Source organism: Temnothorax americanus, unplaced genomic scaffold (genome assembly GCF_048541705.1).
Source record: "Temnothorax americanus isolate GAGA-0224 unplaced genomic scaffold, ASM4854170v1 Scaffold5, whole genome shotgun sequence".
NCBI lineage: Eukaryota > Metazoa > Arthropoda > Insecta > Hymenoptera > Formicidae > Temnothorax > Temnothorax americanus.
Window position 1 is genome coordinate 4,975,978 of NW_027509657.1, and position 17,381 is coordinate 4,993,358.

The following is a 17,381-nucleotide window of genomic DNA, read 5'->3' on the forward strand; positions in this document are numbered from 1 at the left end:
CGTGAGCTAGCGAGAGAACGGAGCACTAATAGCAGAGCGCGATCGAGAGCGACTGATATATATAGTCTCTTCCGAGTCACAGCTTTTCGAGAAAAGTTGAATTTATTTATAAGAAAGCATTTATTCGCAATTTACTCCAAAATTTACTTTTAGTACTTTAGTTCAACAAACATTTTCATAATAAAAATATTGTATATCTACAAAATTTTACAATATAATTATTTTATTATTACTTCAATTTTTATAATATATTTATAATCGATCAGTAAGGTCTCAGAGTAGTACATATTCTTACACGTTCCACGAGCGAACGAGAATTTCCTATATGTTACGGCTTACCTGATGGATCCTCTTAAAGTCGTCTTGCCGTCTGGACACTTCGGCGTACTTAGGCGGATCGGCGTGATACTTAGGCGGCGGTTCCGGTTTCAACGGGGCCTCCTGATAGCGCGGCGGCCTGTCGAACTGTCGATACTTGGGCGGATCGATGTACGGATTATTCCGATGCCCGTAGTAATTCGGCAGTTGACACTCCGTGAGATCCGACTGCGACCGGTTCAGCTGATGGTAGTCCGACGTTGGCGCGTTCGCCAACGTCTTCTGCTGCTCCTGATGACCCTGCCTGCCGTGCTTTGCAGCTTGCGGCCTCTCCTGACCATCGGCATGGGACTTGTCGTGGGACTTGATACTCTTATCGGCACGCTCCTTGCACACCTCGGACTTATCCCTCTTCTCCTGACCGACGAACGGAAGTCCATCGATCTCGTAGAAGGTCAGCTCCTTCTTCAGCTTCTGATGCGACTTGTCATGTTGCCGTGGATTTTCCGATTTCACAGGCGGGTCTATCTGATAGAACGTGAGCTCGCGAGAGTCCTGAGACTTCGAACGTGTCTCCTGGGACGATTGATGCTGCCGTTCCGGCTGAGAATGGCTGCGCGTGTATCGCTGATCGAGTCTCAGACCATCCTGGTGCTTCATTCGTGCGAATCTCTCGTTAGCGCCGAACCTATGCCCGTACTCGAGATACTCGTCGCCGTATTTGAAAATTTGCCGCGGCTTATACTTCTCTTCAAATTGTGAGTAATTATAGGTATTGAAACCGACCTGATTAAAATTCTTGCTGAGATTTGTAGAGGCGTAATCGGTCGAGGTCACCGCTTCCATATTTATCTGGAACAGAGCGGAACAAAACGTTAATAAAGCACAAAAGTCTCGAGATTTTTATCATTCGTTCAAGTTTTTATTGTAATATAATTTTAATGTCGCTTTTTTAAGTCTGCAAACGTATCTTTCGAAGAAAACGAGATACTGGTGATGACGGATAAAACGTGAGACGAGTATCCTTGAAGAATCCACGCGAAATGCACGAGTGGATTCGAGAAAGACAAAGAGGAGCAAGAACTGGAGGCTGTGACGGCGGCCATAAATCGGGGAAGACCGTCTTCTTAAATGCTGGAGTATTTAGCACAAAACAAAAACCCGCCGTGAGGTAAATGAAATCTGACACTGGGAAGGCGTATCATCACTATCCACCACATCGGTGTCTTGAATAAAGCCTCGCTCGCTCCAACGAAGGAGACAAAAATGATGCTCGAGAAGTCGAGAACCCCATCGGAACCGACCGAGAGGGTTGAAGAAGACTCGGAGACTTGTGTCAAAAATCATGCCGAGGAAACCGGTTCACACCTCGAAACCTGAAGATCGATCGGTACGTGTGTATACGGTATATTTCAGGAATGTTCACATACGAATTCCTTGAACGTTTTGGAATTAATGCTTTCTTCTTAAAAATTAAATTTGAAATTAAGATCTGTTAAGATGTTCTAAACTGACGCCATTCCTCTTAATGAATCCTTTTGATAAGTCGTATTTGTCTCACGGAAAATTTAATTTGGGACTATCGCTTTTTGTAATTTTTTACCACTGAATACTTTTGCGAAAATATTTTAAATAATTCTTTAAAAGCTTATTTTAAATATAAGAAAGAGTAAGATATCGTTATTAGTTTTCATGCTTATGCCTTTTAATACGTATCATATAAACTTTTAAATTTTGATTTACTTACAATTTAAAAGTACAAGTAATAATTTTATTACTGTTGAGGGGAAACTCTCCAAAATTTATTTAAAAAACTCGTGGATAAAGACGAGCGTGAAGAACCTGGGACACCCTATATATACGCAGGACCGGCAGGACCGCCTTCAAAACCGATGTATCCGAGATCACATGCGATTTCGCTTTCTTTTCGTGCGAACCCTTATCCAGAACGCTGCGAGGCACGATGAATAACCGAGATGCCTGGACACGATTAGCCGTGGCGACTTCGCGAAAGTCGACTCGCTAAAGTAACGTCCTTGTCCCTGTGCACGTTTCACGTGTAACAAGAGGAACGCTCGATCCCAGGACGAGATGGTCTCGCAAGTTAATAGGAAAAAACAAACCGACGAAATTATTGATTACAACTTTCGCAGAATGATCACGTTGGAGCAATCGCCTAATCTGGTTTCTGCGGGTCACCCAGTACGTACCCGACACTTAATTCGCTTCGTGAATCGGGAATGCCCCCGCAGGGGCCACGAGGCCACGATTATATATTACAGCTGGTAATGAAGACTCTCCACGGCAAGAGCTACCGACGACGCCTTATTTATCGCTTCACCTCAAATATACAATTAACATGTTGAGAAGGCGTCCGGAGATAGCGGAGTATCGCGCGTTGCGTCGGCATCTTTCTCTTCGTTTTCTCCTCTTCACGCCTCCTCTCCTTCCTGCCAATTTCTTCAACCCCTTTCTCGAACAAGGAAAACGCGAACGGCGAGACCAAGGCTGACTCGCGCTCGCGCGCCTTTCACTTTTATTATCGTGGAGCTCGTTAGAGCGATCGTTCCGAGAATGTTAACCCGGAATTCGTCGCCAGAGGAAATTTTACGTCCCCCTATTTTTACGGAACTTCGCTCGTAATGCGAAAATGTGGCGACAGCGTCTACGGTAAATCCTAATGGAGTATGACGTAATTAATATACTCATTCTTCAATTTGTCTAGCGTTTAGTTCACGTTATTACCTTGCAAAATGATAAACTTGATTTTCCACGCTATTTAAACCTCATTCTTGGTTGCTCGGAATGTATTCAACACGAATGCTGTGTACAATAATCTAGCGGCGGTCTTATTATTTGGAAAATCAAATTTTGTTTAATTCATCTACCCAACGTATTTACACACGGAGATAAATGTTTTTTTTTTGCATTTGTTCATGAAAGCATGGAGATATATATGTATCAAAGATAAATACAACTACTGTGTGTAAACATGGCCGTTTTAAAATTTATAACAGACAAACATATATAAATGAATAAAACGTGCCGTCATATCAATAACAGTGAGTTTTCGGCTATCCATCCTGGTATATAGATTATTGGATCCTGCTTATCGTACATAAGTCCAGTGACAGATATAAAAAATATTGTACGATACGTCGAAATAAAATATCGTCGTCGCATATGTCGAATCTGCCGTATGCACGATTTCTCGGTGCAATAAAAAAATACTCGTTACACTCGACTCGTGATGAAATGTTCCGAATGAAATGACGCGCCGTTGACCCCGATGCAAAGATGCCATTTTTTTCACGATGATGCCGGATGACGTGCAGCATTATTAAATATCATTAAAGAGAAACGCTGTTGGGACTTTGGGAAATTGTATGATGCAGCTTGCATCTCGTCAAATAAATTTCACGCTCATATGTGCATATCCGCGTGATATCCTTGTATTCAGACAAAAAAAAAAGAGAAAGACATTTACTACAATATTCTCGTTCCTTTAATCATTAAAACTATATTAAAATCTATAATCTAATATATCTAAAAGTTTTTTTCTATTTCACGGAAGTGAATTTTTATAGTATGATGCAATTTTACAATTATACTATGTATATTTTTTATTTATAAATCATTCGATTAGCCAATTGATATCTAATTAATTAACTAATGGTCAGAATAATTACATTTTGTAATATTTATAATCTTTCGTTATAGAGCTACAAACTTTTTAGAGTATTATATCTTGGACTATCTCGCCAAGTATCGGAATGAGTTCATTTGTCCAATGTGATTTTTGCGAGCACGAGCCACGTAACGTTCGCACAATTGATAAATGCACTCGACATTCATCTTCATCACTCATTTACGAGCATAGCGGATATGTTCTGATGGTAATGAAAGCATAGCAAACGATCGCGCGTTGCAACCTCAACCTATAACTCATCCCGTCGCATAATTTGGCAGGCCTAACTTCCCCGTAGGGTGTCGAAGCGAATCGTACGTTCGGATCGTCATAAATATTAATAGAAATCTTTTTTTGGCAGGTTTCACTGCGGAAGAAGATAATCGTGTTGTTTACGCTGCCAATAACAAGCTCCGTCGTCGTCGGGCCTCACTCCTATACGACAAGGCTCGTTTCGAAACGGGGCCCCATAATTACGGGTGCCGCTAAAATTCTCCCGGTGCAGTCGGTGTCCTGTTACGATGTGTCCGAAATAACCTCGTTTCTCATTAGATCAACGCGTGTGTGAAAATAACAGCTATCAACAAGATTAATCGAGCCGATGTACGTATTTTACGCAGAACCATGTTAATGGAAAAATTACATCGGTAAAACTGAAGCATTACGACTAATACTTCATAATAATTTATACAGATAATTAATTTGGAAAGAATATTGCTCCATGTTATTTTAGTGGAATTTTAATAGAGGTAAATTTGATTTAGATCAAGTAAACTTAACATTTATATATATATATATATATATATATATATATATATATATCAAAACAATAGAAATAGATTTTATATATTAGAATATTATATATTTTAATGTATAATAATAAAATATTTTATTACATAATTTGTCGAATAAATTTATTTATTCCTGTAAACTTTCCTTACCGATGTAATCAAGTAAAAGTAATTGCGTTATTTTACAATCGAATATACTCGATCCAACTATTCAATCGTGTAAAAAGAGCGTGATAATACCAGTTCGTGCGAAACTATCAGGTGACTCAATTGAATCCATTTACCTGCGGACAAATCAATTTTTCCGAAAGTCGGTGGTTCAGATTTCCATTTGCTCGCCGACTCGCAGTTTTGCCGGCTGAAAAACTGCAACTACACAAAGGAACCCGGACCGCGAGTGGCAATTTCTCTTTCGCAATTTCGAAATTATTAATTTAACTGTTTCCCCTTTAACGCTACTGCGCCCGCGGCTAATATTTCCCCCGTAGATAAAGAGCAGAGTGCGCGAAATAGAAACTACTGAATAAAGGAGACAAAAGCGTAAAACGAAAAAGATGGGAAGACCATGAAATAGAGATAGAGAGAAAGAGCAAAAACAGAGAGCACGCTGGTGGTATCCTTGGTTACCGTGTAAATGAGGCGATGAACAAAGTTCCGCGTGTAAACACCAAATAAAGGTGGATAACGCGGTTAGTTCCGGCCGCGTGATTGCTCATGAAAATGCTGAACGACAAGCAACGCAGTTACAAGGGACGAAAGTGATTCGCTTACGAAATCCATATGGCTGAAGGACTTTAAATCCGACTCCCCACTCGTTTCATGCGTAGCTTATTATAATTTACATTTCCGCAGTAAAATTCTTACTTTTTGCTCCACGGTATTTTCGTAAAATTTAACATTTTCTGACGACTTAATTTTAACAAGAGAACAAACCGACTACCGTCCTGTACTTCGCAAGCAACGTTACCTCCTTTTTTTACAATTTTAATTAAATTCCCGAAATACGCGGAATAATGTTAAAAGTTTCGTGTATTCAACAACAGCGTCAGCATGTAGCGACGTATATATCTAAATTGAGTGAGAGCCGACCATAACGCCGGAGTGACGAGTATTATTCACAACTAAGCCGCAACTGAAAAGTACATGGCGATGTTCGGTGTTATAACTGAATTTTCTCCAAGGGAACGTTACCTCCTTTTTTACATTTTCTAAATTCCCCAAACGCGGAATCAATTAAAGTTTTCGTGGATCCATGGTCGTTGTCATCAGTATTCTGTTCATATGCGAATATGTTATGAGAGCCGACATGACGCGAGTGACGTTATATTATGCACAACTAGCCGCAACTGAAAAGTTACATGGCATTTCGTCTTTATAACTGATTTTCCATTCCCACTGAAGGTTCAGGGATCGTACATCTTTCTTATTTTCAACTGTCTTGAATTTGACTGCTGTTCATGTATCTGCCTCATTCAGCGGCCAATCAAATAGCGGTTTGTCGGGCACCGAATAGAATCCTTTCGTTTGTCATCACGTAATTTTTTTCAGACACTCTATTTATGGCAAGACAATTCATGCTCAATTTCCTAATATGAGACAGCTAGCACTCTATCGCGATCAGCACGTTACTCCGCTTCACGTCATTAAACTGCGACTGTCGCCACAATAAAATAGCTTGCATTGATTCGTTGGAATAACCAAATTTTCAAAAAAAATTTCATACTAAATGTCATTTTTAATGAAAATTACTGGTTCATCCGTCTCATAGAACAAAAAGATAAAAAAAACAATCGGGAATGACGATATAAGGAACATAGAATGACATCCCACGTAATTAACTATTGAAAATTCTCTATATTCGTAAAAAGTTCATTATTTCAATCTTAATGAAATGAGATCAGCTATGCATCTTCTTATCCGAACCGTTAACTTCGTTCAGCGGCTGCACGTTGGGAACGAATAAATTTCCCGATTGACTGACTGACGCGCCAGAAAAGCGGACAGCGACTAGGGCAGAAGCCCAGACAAAAAGATGATTCGCGGATAACGGCCGAAGAACCGCGCTGGAAGATATAGAGGCCGAGCAATCTCTTACGGTTGAGTTTGCACCACCTGGGGGGAACCTTCCTCGATCACTCCGAATAATCATCGCGAGACACACGAGACTCTCGCATCATCGCCTCCGCGAAAATGAGAAAGTCGAGAGTATATAAAAATCTGCGAGAGGGAGGCTTTCGCACGTACATGCACGCGCACGCGCACGCACAGAGCGCACAAACACGAACGAAAAAAAAAAAAAGAAAATCTCTCGAACAAAGCGAAAACGGGCCGTGAAATAACGATCCGGCATTTCTAATACCGCGGACAGGTGAGAAGAAGATTGATCTTGAAGGGTGCCGTTATATGCGCCCGGGTGAAAAAACGAAACTGCATCGCGCGTCCGCCGTCGGAATAAAATCGCCCTGCGTAAAATCACTTGCCCACGGTGCGATAGCCGCAGCGTGCGGCGCGGTTTCAATAATGAAATTTGTCGCATCGAGTTAACATTTCACTCGACGAGCGAGAACGATTCGCTTAACGCTTTTGGTTAAATAACGATTTAAATGGGACGTTAAAGAATTATGCACCGCTCCCCCGAATACATTGCGCTCAGCGATAGCGTATTATATTTATCAATGAATCTATCACGAATAAATAAACGGATTAAAACGACCAGCATTTATGAATTTACGCATTATCATATTGAAGTGATAAAATAATAATTAACTGTTTAATTAAGTTTTATCGATCACAGGCGCGTCTTCTCTACGATACTCCATCCTTCGGAATCAACGTTAAGCCGAAATAACGTGATTCTCGCCACATTACGGAAATGCAGTATATACTCGTCTCTCTCTCCCCTCTTCCCCTCTCTGTTCCCGTATCACTCTTTCTCTTTTCAAATCTAATCCTGTTTTTCCACGAGCGGAAAATCACGCAATTAACCGATTAGCGAGATGATTGTGCATATTACATCCCCACGCGGAGATCACGTCAACGATCATTGGTTATTTTCCTTTCATTAAATGGAGATATTATGATATCGCAATCTCATATAAAAACACGACGTTTATTCAATCTTTTTTGTTTTTTCACTTATATATGACACGTACAACAACAAAATTGTATTAGAGTTAAAAATAATTAATTGGAACTTCTAGATAATCAAGAAATCATAATAAATACGTTGATATTTTGCGACCCAGTGATGCGGTTTTACGTCGTTCGCCGAGTTGTAGAGACTAAATTATTCGACCGTTTTACCCAATCCAATCTTTTCCAACCTTATCTCTATTTCTCTCACGAAATTAGAAAACATTTGTATCTCCGAATGGTAAAACTACTTGGATTTTTAGGAACCAATTGAGTATACAACTAGGGAGGGAAAAATTGCATAGCTTCGTTAGAAGTCAGTATGAGTTCCAAGAAATCTCACAGAAAATTCATCAATTTAAAAAATATATATAAATGTACAGAGTTTAAAATATAAAGTCCAAAAGTCACGATATAGATTTCTTAAAGATCAATTTGTCGCTAAAATTGATCGAACACCAATTTTCTTCATTTTTAATATCTTTTAATATACTTTTAAGTTTGAATAATTAAAATAAAAATTCGAATTTTAAAAAAATTTATTAAAATAAATATCACTTAAAATTGTCTAAAAGAAATTCTTACGTGTATATTTTAAGAATTTTAATTCTCGATCAAATAATAACTTGAAGATCATAATGCCATGGTACTGAAATGTCAATCTTTTTTTGCAAAATTAGCTTCGTGAACAAAATTTGTAAAAAATTGTGCGATTTCGGGCACGCTATGTAGACATGTCGACGACGTTACCTAATGCATGCAAAGAGACGAAGTTGCATAGCTAAGGAGCTATAAAATATTCTTTCACATAAAACAGCACCACATACGTGCGCGGATTGCTGCGAGCGCCTTTACGCGTACTTGACAAATAGCGAACATCGATACGCGGCTAAATTAGCATTTCGCGAAGCTACGCGCAACGCGGGAAAGGGCCAAACGTAAAACACGTGCGGCTGGCAGCAGCGTTGAGCAATCGAATTGTAGCTTTGTTGGACAAAATCAACTACATAACTCCCAGGCTGTATTTACTTTCCGCGGGGGCAAGAGCCAGCGAACTCTAACGTTCATTTGTCGAGAGTCATTCGAGTTGTTTGACTTGTTCAGTTCTCTGTGCGAAGTAATTCTCCGCCGACGAGTTTACCATGCCCTGCTGTCATCGGGAGATGGGGTTAATCCGTCAAAGCTCACTTAGTGCAATTCTCACGTTTCTCATCGATGTAACATAAGACATATGTACCTATAGACATACAGTTCCTATATTAGTCTATATAATCGCACTTAATTGTACAATGACTCTCAAATTATTTTTACTTCAATTTTACTTATCCATTCAACAAGTTTAATATAATAATATACAGCAAGATGCCTCCTTTCTCTCTAATTGCAATATTATTAGTTTATCTCTTCTCTCATTTGATTAAATATAGATACACGATTAAACATTAACATCAAAGACGCTATATTTTTTGTGCAAAACAATAAATAATTATTTCTCATAATAACACGTTGGAAAAATAATAGTTGAGCATGCGGGTAAAAATGTCCGTCTTATCGAGAAGCTGCCGGGAATTATCGAAAATATTTGCAGACGAGCGTTATAGGGCTTCGAATTCTGGACGGAAGGGCGCAGCCGTGCTATATGTCGCTGGCGAAAACGCCGCGAGCCTTTTAAAGCCCTCTGTTATCCCTGGCAGGCTCCCGAAGGACACTCTTATCTACCGGCCGCTGTTTGCTTTGCGGATCTTAACAGGGTAACGTTCGTTGCTAGAAACGGTTCAGGAGAATTTCTATATCGACCGGCTGGACGATGAGAGCGCGTGCGAAAGGAAGGAAGAACGAGTAGTGAAATAACAGGAGCCGAAATGCGCAAGGGAGAAAACGGGGGGGAAGAAGAAGAAGGCTGACGGGCCCGGCGTGCCCGGCCTCCAGGAGAAGGTAGGGCCACCATTCGGATAAGACGACAATCCGCTGCGCAAATGCCACCGGGATTTAGATCGGACGTCTCTAATGGCAGCAGGATTTCAATGGCAAATGGCACCTGCCAGATCCTCTACCGCTTGTTTGGCCAAAGGATTTGCGAAGTCTGACGGGACGACTGCGCGCACTCTCGCGGCGAGGTATCCAGAAAAAAAATTAAAGGCCCGCTAAAAAATTCCGTTAATCTGATGGTTCTATTCCGCTCGACTGACCGTCCATCGTCGGAAATGGTGCTGTTACAACGCGGCAACGGTTGAAAATTGAATGGCGGAAAAAACTACTTGTATGTAATAGTTTAGAAGTATCGCCGAATGTTATGCATTATATGTGATCAAGAGTAATATATTGCAATCTTTTTAAGTGTGTTAATTTGTAAAATTTCAATTCCAAATTAAACATAAATTAAGGACTGAAAAAGTAAGAATATTTTACACGAATTTTTTCAAACAACCCGATGTATCCATAGAAAACTTTTGTACCAAGTGTCATTTTGAGTTAAAATTATTGATAATTCTTCGCATTTTTTCTAAATATTTAAAGTCAATATATTACAGCTACTCGCTAATTACAAGGCAAAGTCATTATTTGTAATGATGATGTAAGAAATATATATATATTTTTTTACAAAATATATATGAATATCGCAAAGAATACTATCATGAGGGTAGAAACGAGAACTGATGAAGACAGTCTCACGATTTTCCAATTCAATCCCGTCGAACTGATCATCGAAATAGAACTGACAAAAAAAATATATTCCTGTAACCGGTGCAATCTCGATAAGGCGGAGGCGTCGTCGCCCCGTCCCGATTCGAGCGAGGGCCGCCGTGGCGAGCAAACAATCTAACAAGCAAAAAAGTCCCTTTTATAGCACGAACGTCCAATGCTTGTTAAGAAGCGCCCCGTTTCTGGGCCGTTTTCTTCCTCCGGGAGGAGAAAATGGAGCAGTAAAAGAGAAAAAGAGAAAGAATAAAGAGAGAAAACGTGAGGGCGAGGAGTGATGAGAAGAGGGCCGCGTCCTTCGTTAAGAGACGTCAGCGTGGCACCTGGTGCACGATTACACCGGCAATGCGCGCACATGGGGTTTACCGATCGCAGTTCCAGGGGTTTGAAGAACGGCTAGATGCTCAACGACATCATGACGGATGGGAACGTCAGTGTCTGCTTCTCCTAAGTTGGGACTCGAAACGAAGGCGCCCGCGCCGCCATGCGTCGAGTGCGTTTCGCTCTTTCGCTGTCCACTTTCGAGCTCTGCGCGGTCTCGCGATGCCAAAGTTTCGCGTCACCATCGATCATCCGGCGATCACGTCTCGTGTGCGTTACGGAGGAAAAGGTACTGTGAGGGTCGATCGCGGATCTATCAGGGAGAATAATCTTACTAGGAACACAACGTGGTCGGATTAATATGTCAGGCATTAAGAATGACGTAAGAAAATCTTTGAGAATGAGGGTTGCGGCTCTTCAAATAAATGTAATACATAAAGGAAAATAAATTGCAATATATAAAAGTTGCAGAATTTTATTCGTAAAATATATATCTTGTTATCGAAATTTGATAAACAATCAATGCATATGAATATCAATAATTTTTAAAATTAAAAACGTGAAATCTTTATTTTTATTGTAATTCAAACGCGTAATATATGAAAGTTAATTCTTTAATGATAAGCACTGTTCTTTTAACGTTGGAAATAATTTCAATGTCTAATGTTTAAGTATCCAAAGTTAACTATTCAGTATGTAAAATTTTTTAAAAACTTTCAACTTATACCTTCCGGTTTTTGTTAAATTTTGTCTGATATCAGAAAGCACCGGAGCTATTACGAAAGTTTCTCGCGAAACATAAAGCACCGCGACGAAAAACCAAAGAGGAAAGGCCACTCGTCTACGACAAAAGCTCTCCGCTGAATCATTACGCCCTTACGAGCCCTTTGATTTATACGTGGGGAACGTCGCTCCTAAAAGACGACAAAGAAATTACTCGGCATTCGTAAGCTCGTTCTCTTCGTCGGCGAAGGGTCGCGGAAGCATCGGCCGTCGTAAAAGCAAACTTCTCTACGACGGACGGCCCAATTTCACAGGACTTTAAAGTCGCGAACAACTGCTCTCGCACTTTCGAGAAATCGATAGACGTCGAATTACAGATGTAGAACACTTGAAGCGCGCGTCATGTGTATAAAATGTGAAAGAGATTTGGATCGGAAGTGCATGAAAAGAGTTTGAAAACGATCTTTTTCAATGATGAAAGGATATAAAGATGTAGCAATGCGAAGTAAAAATATGTAAAAAGCTGTAAGGGCAAAGTATAGGCAAGCATATTCCTTGAAACTTCAAGGCCTGAAAAAAAACTAGTGCGATTCTTTATCATCGGGTGAAAAGAAATATTACGGAAATGCCATAGATTTTGCAATGATATTATAGACGAATGCGCATAGAGAAAAAATGTTACAGTCTTCCCGCGCTAATAGGAGAAGGAAAATTTGATGGGTTTTAATCCTAAATGGTATTCGATTACCGAACACCGTCCCTCGATAATCCATTATGGTTCTTGCATCCTCCCTATATACCAAACACGCATCCCGTCCGTGACTCGTACGTTTTCTGGAATTTATCAGACCGGATTGGATCGTAAATGGGTTTTATATAGTACTCCGGCCCGAGGGTGGACTGCAAAAACGCATTCGAGGGTAGAAAACATACCGCGTGACGAAGTATCGTCATCAATGAAACATTGAAACACTATTGTATATATTCGAAACACTAAACTCCTCGTTAAAACAAAGACCTTTATATATACAGCCTATTTTTTATATTAAATGACTGATCAAAAAAAAAATGGCAAATATATATATATATATATATATATATACATTTGGAGGGGTAAAAGCTTTAGTGGTGTAAGTCAAATTTTTTTTAAATATTGACTTACATGCACCATTAAGGCTTTTACCCCTTCATTTATAATTGATGTCATTGCATCAATCTGATCTTAAAACGATTAAGAATAATCATTAAAACACAATTTCTTCAAATTAATCACATTCATATCTTCAGATCTATTACCATGTTCATTACGCATTAAAGAAATTACGCGAAGTGTCTGCTTCCGACGACTTTTAGGATCGACGCCGTTACCGGGCCGTGAAACGTGAAGTTGTGGATTCGAATGGAGACGGTGGCGAGTCCCTTCGAACTCAGGGAGCGAAAAAGAGACGTAGCGCCGGCCCTACGCCATATTTACGCACTTGCGGCGGTCGTGCCAAATTCCGCACACCACTACAATGGGGCACGGAAGTGACGACGCGAGCACGTTAAGGGTGCAGGGAAAAGGGCGGGACCCCTTTAATCTTCGCGGATCAAAACGTCGCGGCGATATGAGAGACGTTCCCTCGCCCAGGAGGTACGTGATTGCTTCGTGTATTCGAGTGGAAGCCTAACAGCATTTCAAAGGGATTGGGCACCGCAAGGAAAATTGCATTGTAATTAAAACCGCCGCTGCTGCCGCATCCTCGTTGCATCGCGCCGCAACGCAACGATGCAAGTGCGCCGCGTGCACTCATGCCACATACGTGCATCGTGACGCTGGCCAATAAAAGGTATAATAACGAGAATCAGATATATTATATACTAACAATAAGTATAGAAATATCACATCTTTAGAAAAATTAAATCGCATTCGACAAAGCGTAAAGATTTGTCATTAAATATCTCAAAATGATTTCAATCTAAAAAATAAAACAGTACGAAAATTTGTCACAAAATATCAACTATCATGTGTGTGCATGTATGACAGCTGGCTCAATATGTGATAATTGTAAACGGCAATACGATATACATATAATTATATAGCATATTAAAATGTAAAATTGCTATAAAATTTTATATTTATGATATATCAGTGATAGATATATGTATAATCAGAATTGTAATATCTATTCGGCTCGTAATGCTTTTTTTCGTCCTTGCGTTAAAAAAGAAAAGGGGGATCTATGAACTAGAAGAAACTGGAAAGCAAGTAGAGGAAGTTGGCAGGTAAATAAAGGCAAACTTGCTTAATGCGAAAAAAGCGATCACTGTAAGATGGCTATTCACCATAACTGAATAAGTACATTAAAACGAAGATAATGATGGATGAGCGATAAATGAACTCCAACAAACCATAAATTTAAACGTAATCGCCTTCAGACTTTAATTGGCTCTTAATAAACCACGTTAATTCGATCGTCGTCGAGCTTTGTTCCAACTTCTTGCCATGGCAAAGGTATAAATTTGCTCAATTACGGGAATTTAAATTGTTAACAGGTTACGCGTTAACTTACACAGACGTCAGATAAAAGTAATTAGATTTTCAATTTCTTCTCCATTAATTACTGTCACTCAATTAGTGTGTTACTCAATAAATTTACTCATTTGTTTGATGGTATGAAGGAAATTATCGTTCGTTGGTTTTCCCTTAGCCGACATTAACGGAGATGATTTCTTTCGAGACGAAGGACGGAACATGCCAGTGTCGTCCCGATGAAATGAGTTTCGCTTCGATAACGCAATTTCGTGCACCAGCAGGAGGAGAACTGACCCTCGCAAACCCGGAAAAGGTCATTCTCGCCCTTCGGTTTTGGCAAACGCGTGCGACCCTCCGTGCCATAAACGGATTGTTAGCATTGATTAAAGCGCACTGCGGATTTCTGCGAAGCGTTTCTTTACCCATCGTATCCATCCAGATCCTAGTTCATCATTCATGACTCTCTATGTGACAAGAGTAATTTCTCTGGGTGCATTAAACTGGAATGGTTTATGTCCTGTACATCACAAACCGAAAAGAATTGTTTCCGAATGGCCCCTGACATGGCGAGGGTAAACGTATAATATTGAAAGAGCTTATAAATCTTTAATTAAAGTGCATGTCGACTTAATTAAAACAGGATTGATATACAGAAAGAACAGTTTTGCTAAAATATCTAAAAATTTTGCTAGATACAGAGCTGAATATAATTTTGTTGCACCATCAAAATAATTATAGTAGGTCGCTGAAGCATGATAATAATGCTGCAAAAAATTTTGCAACAGTTCTACATAATCATTTTGGTGCAACAAAATTATTTTCAGGTCTGCATCCAGCTAAATTTTTAAATATTTCGGCAAAACCGTTCTTTCCGTGTATACGTATCCCTGTATACATTTTTGTCTTATGCCCTTTTGTTAATTCCTCGATATGTAGCTATCATGCCGAGCATAAAACTTTGTACTTTCTAATCTTTCTATATTCGCGAAAAGTACTGACTTCCGCTGTGGAGATATTCCGTTTAGGGCTTTAGTTTATGTCTCCCGTAAAACATATGAGTTCTTCTCGTTGCAATCTCAAACAACCGACTAGATAAAAATATGAGAAAATTATTCGCGTATTTTATACTGCTCGTAACGTCTTGAAACACTGCTCTCGTGTCTCGGTCATAGTTGTGTGCTCCTTTATTTTCGATTACCCGGAGAGTGCTTGGGACAGACTACGTTCTTTCACTCTTCCGGGGCGACTATTTTTTCCTGAGCGGTGCTCAAGGGAGATAGACTTGCATAAAAGAAAAGTCTTTCCGCGCGTATTATGCTCGCCTAATGCGCGCGACTGGCGCATAATGGACGCGTCAGATGCCGCGCTGTATATGTGCGAACAACCTTAGTAACGAAGCAGCTCGCCTTTTTCTCTCCGTCTCACGACACGCGACGTACATGAATGTTTTAAGCTCCGAAAACTTGCATAGAGAGAATTATCATTTTATATATAATAAATGTAAACACCCTTAAACTCTGCTTTCTCGTGTAACATGAAATATCAGCTTTTCGTGCAGTATAAAGTGAGAATCGCAGTAAAAAAACGGAACTAATAAATACTGAAATAGATGCTAAAGACACGAAATATTCTCAACATGTTAGCGCATGTCAAAGACATCTCTCATTGATAAAAACATTTCTATGAAGACCCACTATTCGCGAAGCAGCGCGCGATAATTAGACAGAATAATTAATTTCTCTATGCACAAAGAAAAATTATGCGACAGAGCTATCCCCACCGACAATCAGAAGGACACGATAAAGCAGAACGAGAGATTGTCCCAGCCAAAGGAGGAAAAATAATTTCCCTTTGTTTATCATCGCCTGTTTGATGGGGAAAGGAAGCGGGCAAGGAGACTTTCTACGGACGCCCCGCCGCGCTTCTCTCGAGCGGAAGTAACGGCGAGTGCGCCGGAGTTTTTATGCGTTCACGACAATTAATTACGCGGCGCGGGGTGGAATCGCGGCCACGCGATTCGTGGATCCATCAGAAAACAAACCGCCGCGGCCGGCCGATGCAGCGAGCGGCCCTCTCGTTAACGTGTGTGATTAACGGACCGCTATCGCTAATTATCGGCGCGCGGGGGTGTGCAGACGAATTTCTGGGGATCCGCTAATTACCACCGCTAATCTGATTAGCTAAATGCGCGGCGCTCTCCCTCGGTGCTATTTCTCGGGCCCCAGCGAAACGCTCCTTCCTCTCCGCGCTGTGGCGACGGCTCGCGTGCGTCGCTGCGTGCCGCGGCGGCGTATCACGTAAAAATGTCGTTAATGCGATCGATCCGGGTGGTCCCTTTCTCGCGATTCGAAAGCATTTTGGACAAATTGCATTCTGACACGCGCTTCTCCGCTCCCGACTAACCGCGGCGCGTGGCCGCCCGTGGCTTCTCGTGACCAAGTACGTGATCGAGTCGTGACCGACGCGTGCGAGGGATCAAATGCGGCTATAAGAATCGCAGTTAACCCCCCGATGTATCGTAGAGACAAAACGATCCCATATGTTCCCTGTAAGTTCTTTATCGCGCCTCGAAGAATCTCAAGTTATCGAAATTTATTACTAAATTACCGAAGTAAATTTAAGGAAAAATTATGTGATATTAAATTATCTCATATTCTGTCAGGACAATTGAGAAAAATTCTGCTATAAATTTAGAATTAAAACGGTCAAACCATGTACGTGTGTGTGTGTGGAAATTTTTTATAATTAAGTAGAGAAAGTGATCAGATAGTATAGTGACATGTGATCGGACGCGAAGAACTCATCAAAAAGTTCTCCATATTATTATCAACAAGATTATTACGCATAGTCTAGTTACGTATAATGACTTAACTAAATTCTAGTTTCGAAATAATCAGCTTTCATTGCAGGATGTAAAATATAATGATTTTTACCGTTTCAAAAAAAAAGATCCTTAAATCGTGTGCTTCTCATTTCCTGCATTTTGCTACTCCGATGACGTTCTCGTTTGCAGATTCCATAAAATCGATAGCAGCCGATTCACGGAAGCTCGACGTTTCGCGTACGTGTAAACGAAATGATGAGCGCTGGATGCACGGAGTCGAGGAATGACGTCGTTCTCATTTCTAACGAGTCGCTGGAGATTTGATCTTCCTGGCGGAAGCGAGCTCCAATACCGCTTAATGGCCTGGGA

General features: G+C 40.4%; 2 protein-coding genes across 7 annotated transcripts in view; one reads left to right on the top strand and one right to left on the bottom strand.

Moving 5' to 3' along the window:
• Window positions 1–17,381, top strand: part of LOC143904062 (uncharacterized) — a 404,129-nt gene that overhangs the window by 307,532 nt on the left and 79,216 nt on the right. For 2 of the 3 annotated variants that reach the window (XM_077418295.1, XM_077418297.1), the window contains one exon: window positions 4,368–4,775. The exons of the other annotated variant lie outside the window; for it this stretch is intronic. In XM_077418295.1, the coding sequence (XP_077274421.1) occupies window positions 4,368–4,495 (128 nt within the window). In that variant the 3' untranslated portion in view covers window positions 4,496–4,775. Of the gene's footprint in view, window positions 1–4,367; window positions 4,776–17,381 lie in introns of those variants that run through there. 3 annotated transcript variants of the gene reach the window in all.
• The window catches only part of LOC143904053 (uncharacterized), a 325,508-nt gene that overhangs the window by 209,751 nt on the left and 98,376 nt on the right, over window positions 1–17,381 (bottom strand). For all 4 annotated transcript variants that reach the window (XR_013258841.1, XM_077418274.1, XM_077418273.1 and 1 more), the window contains exon 5: window positions 340–1,170. Coding sequence is in view for 3 of the 4 variants with exons in the window: in XM_077418274.1 (XP_077274400.1) it covers window positions 340–1,170 (831 nt within the window). In the remaining variant the exon portion in view is untranslated. The remainder of the gene's footprint in view (window positions 1–339; window positions 1,171–17,381) is intronic.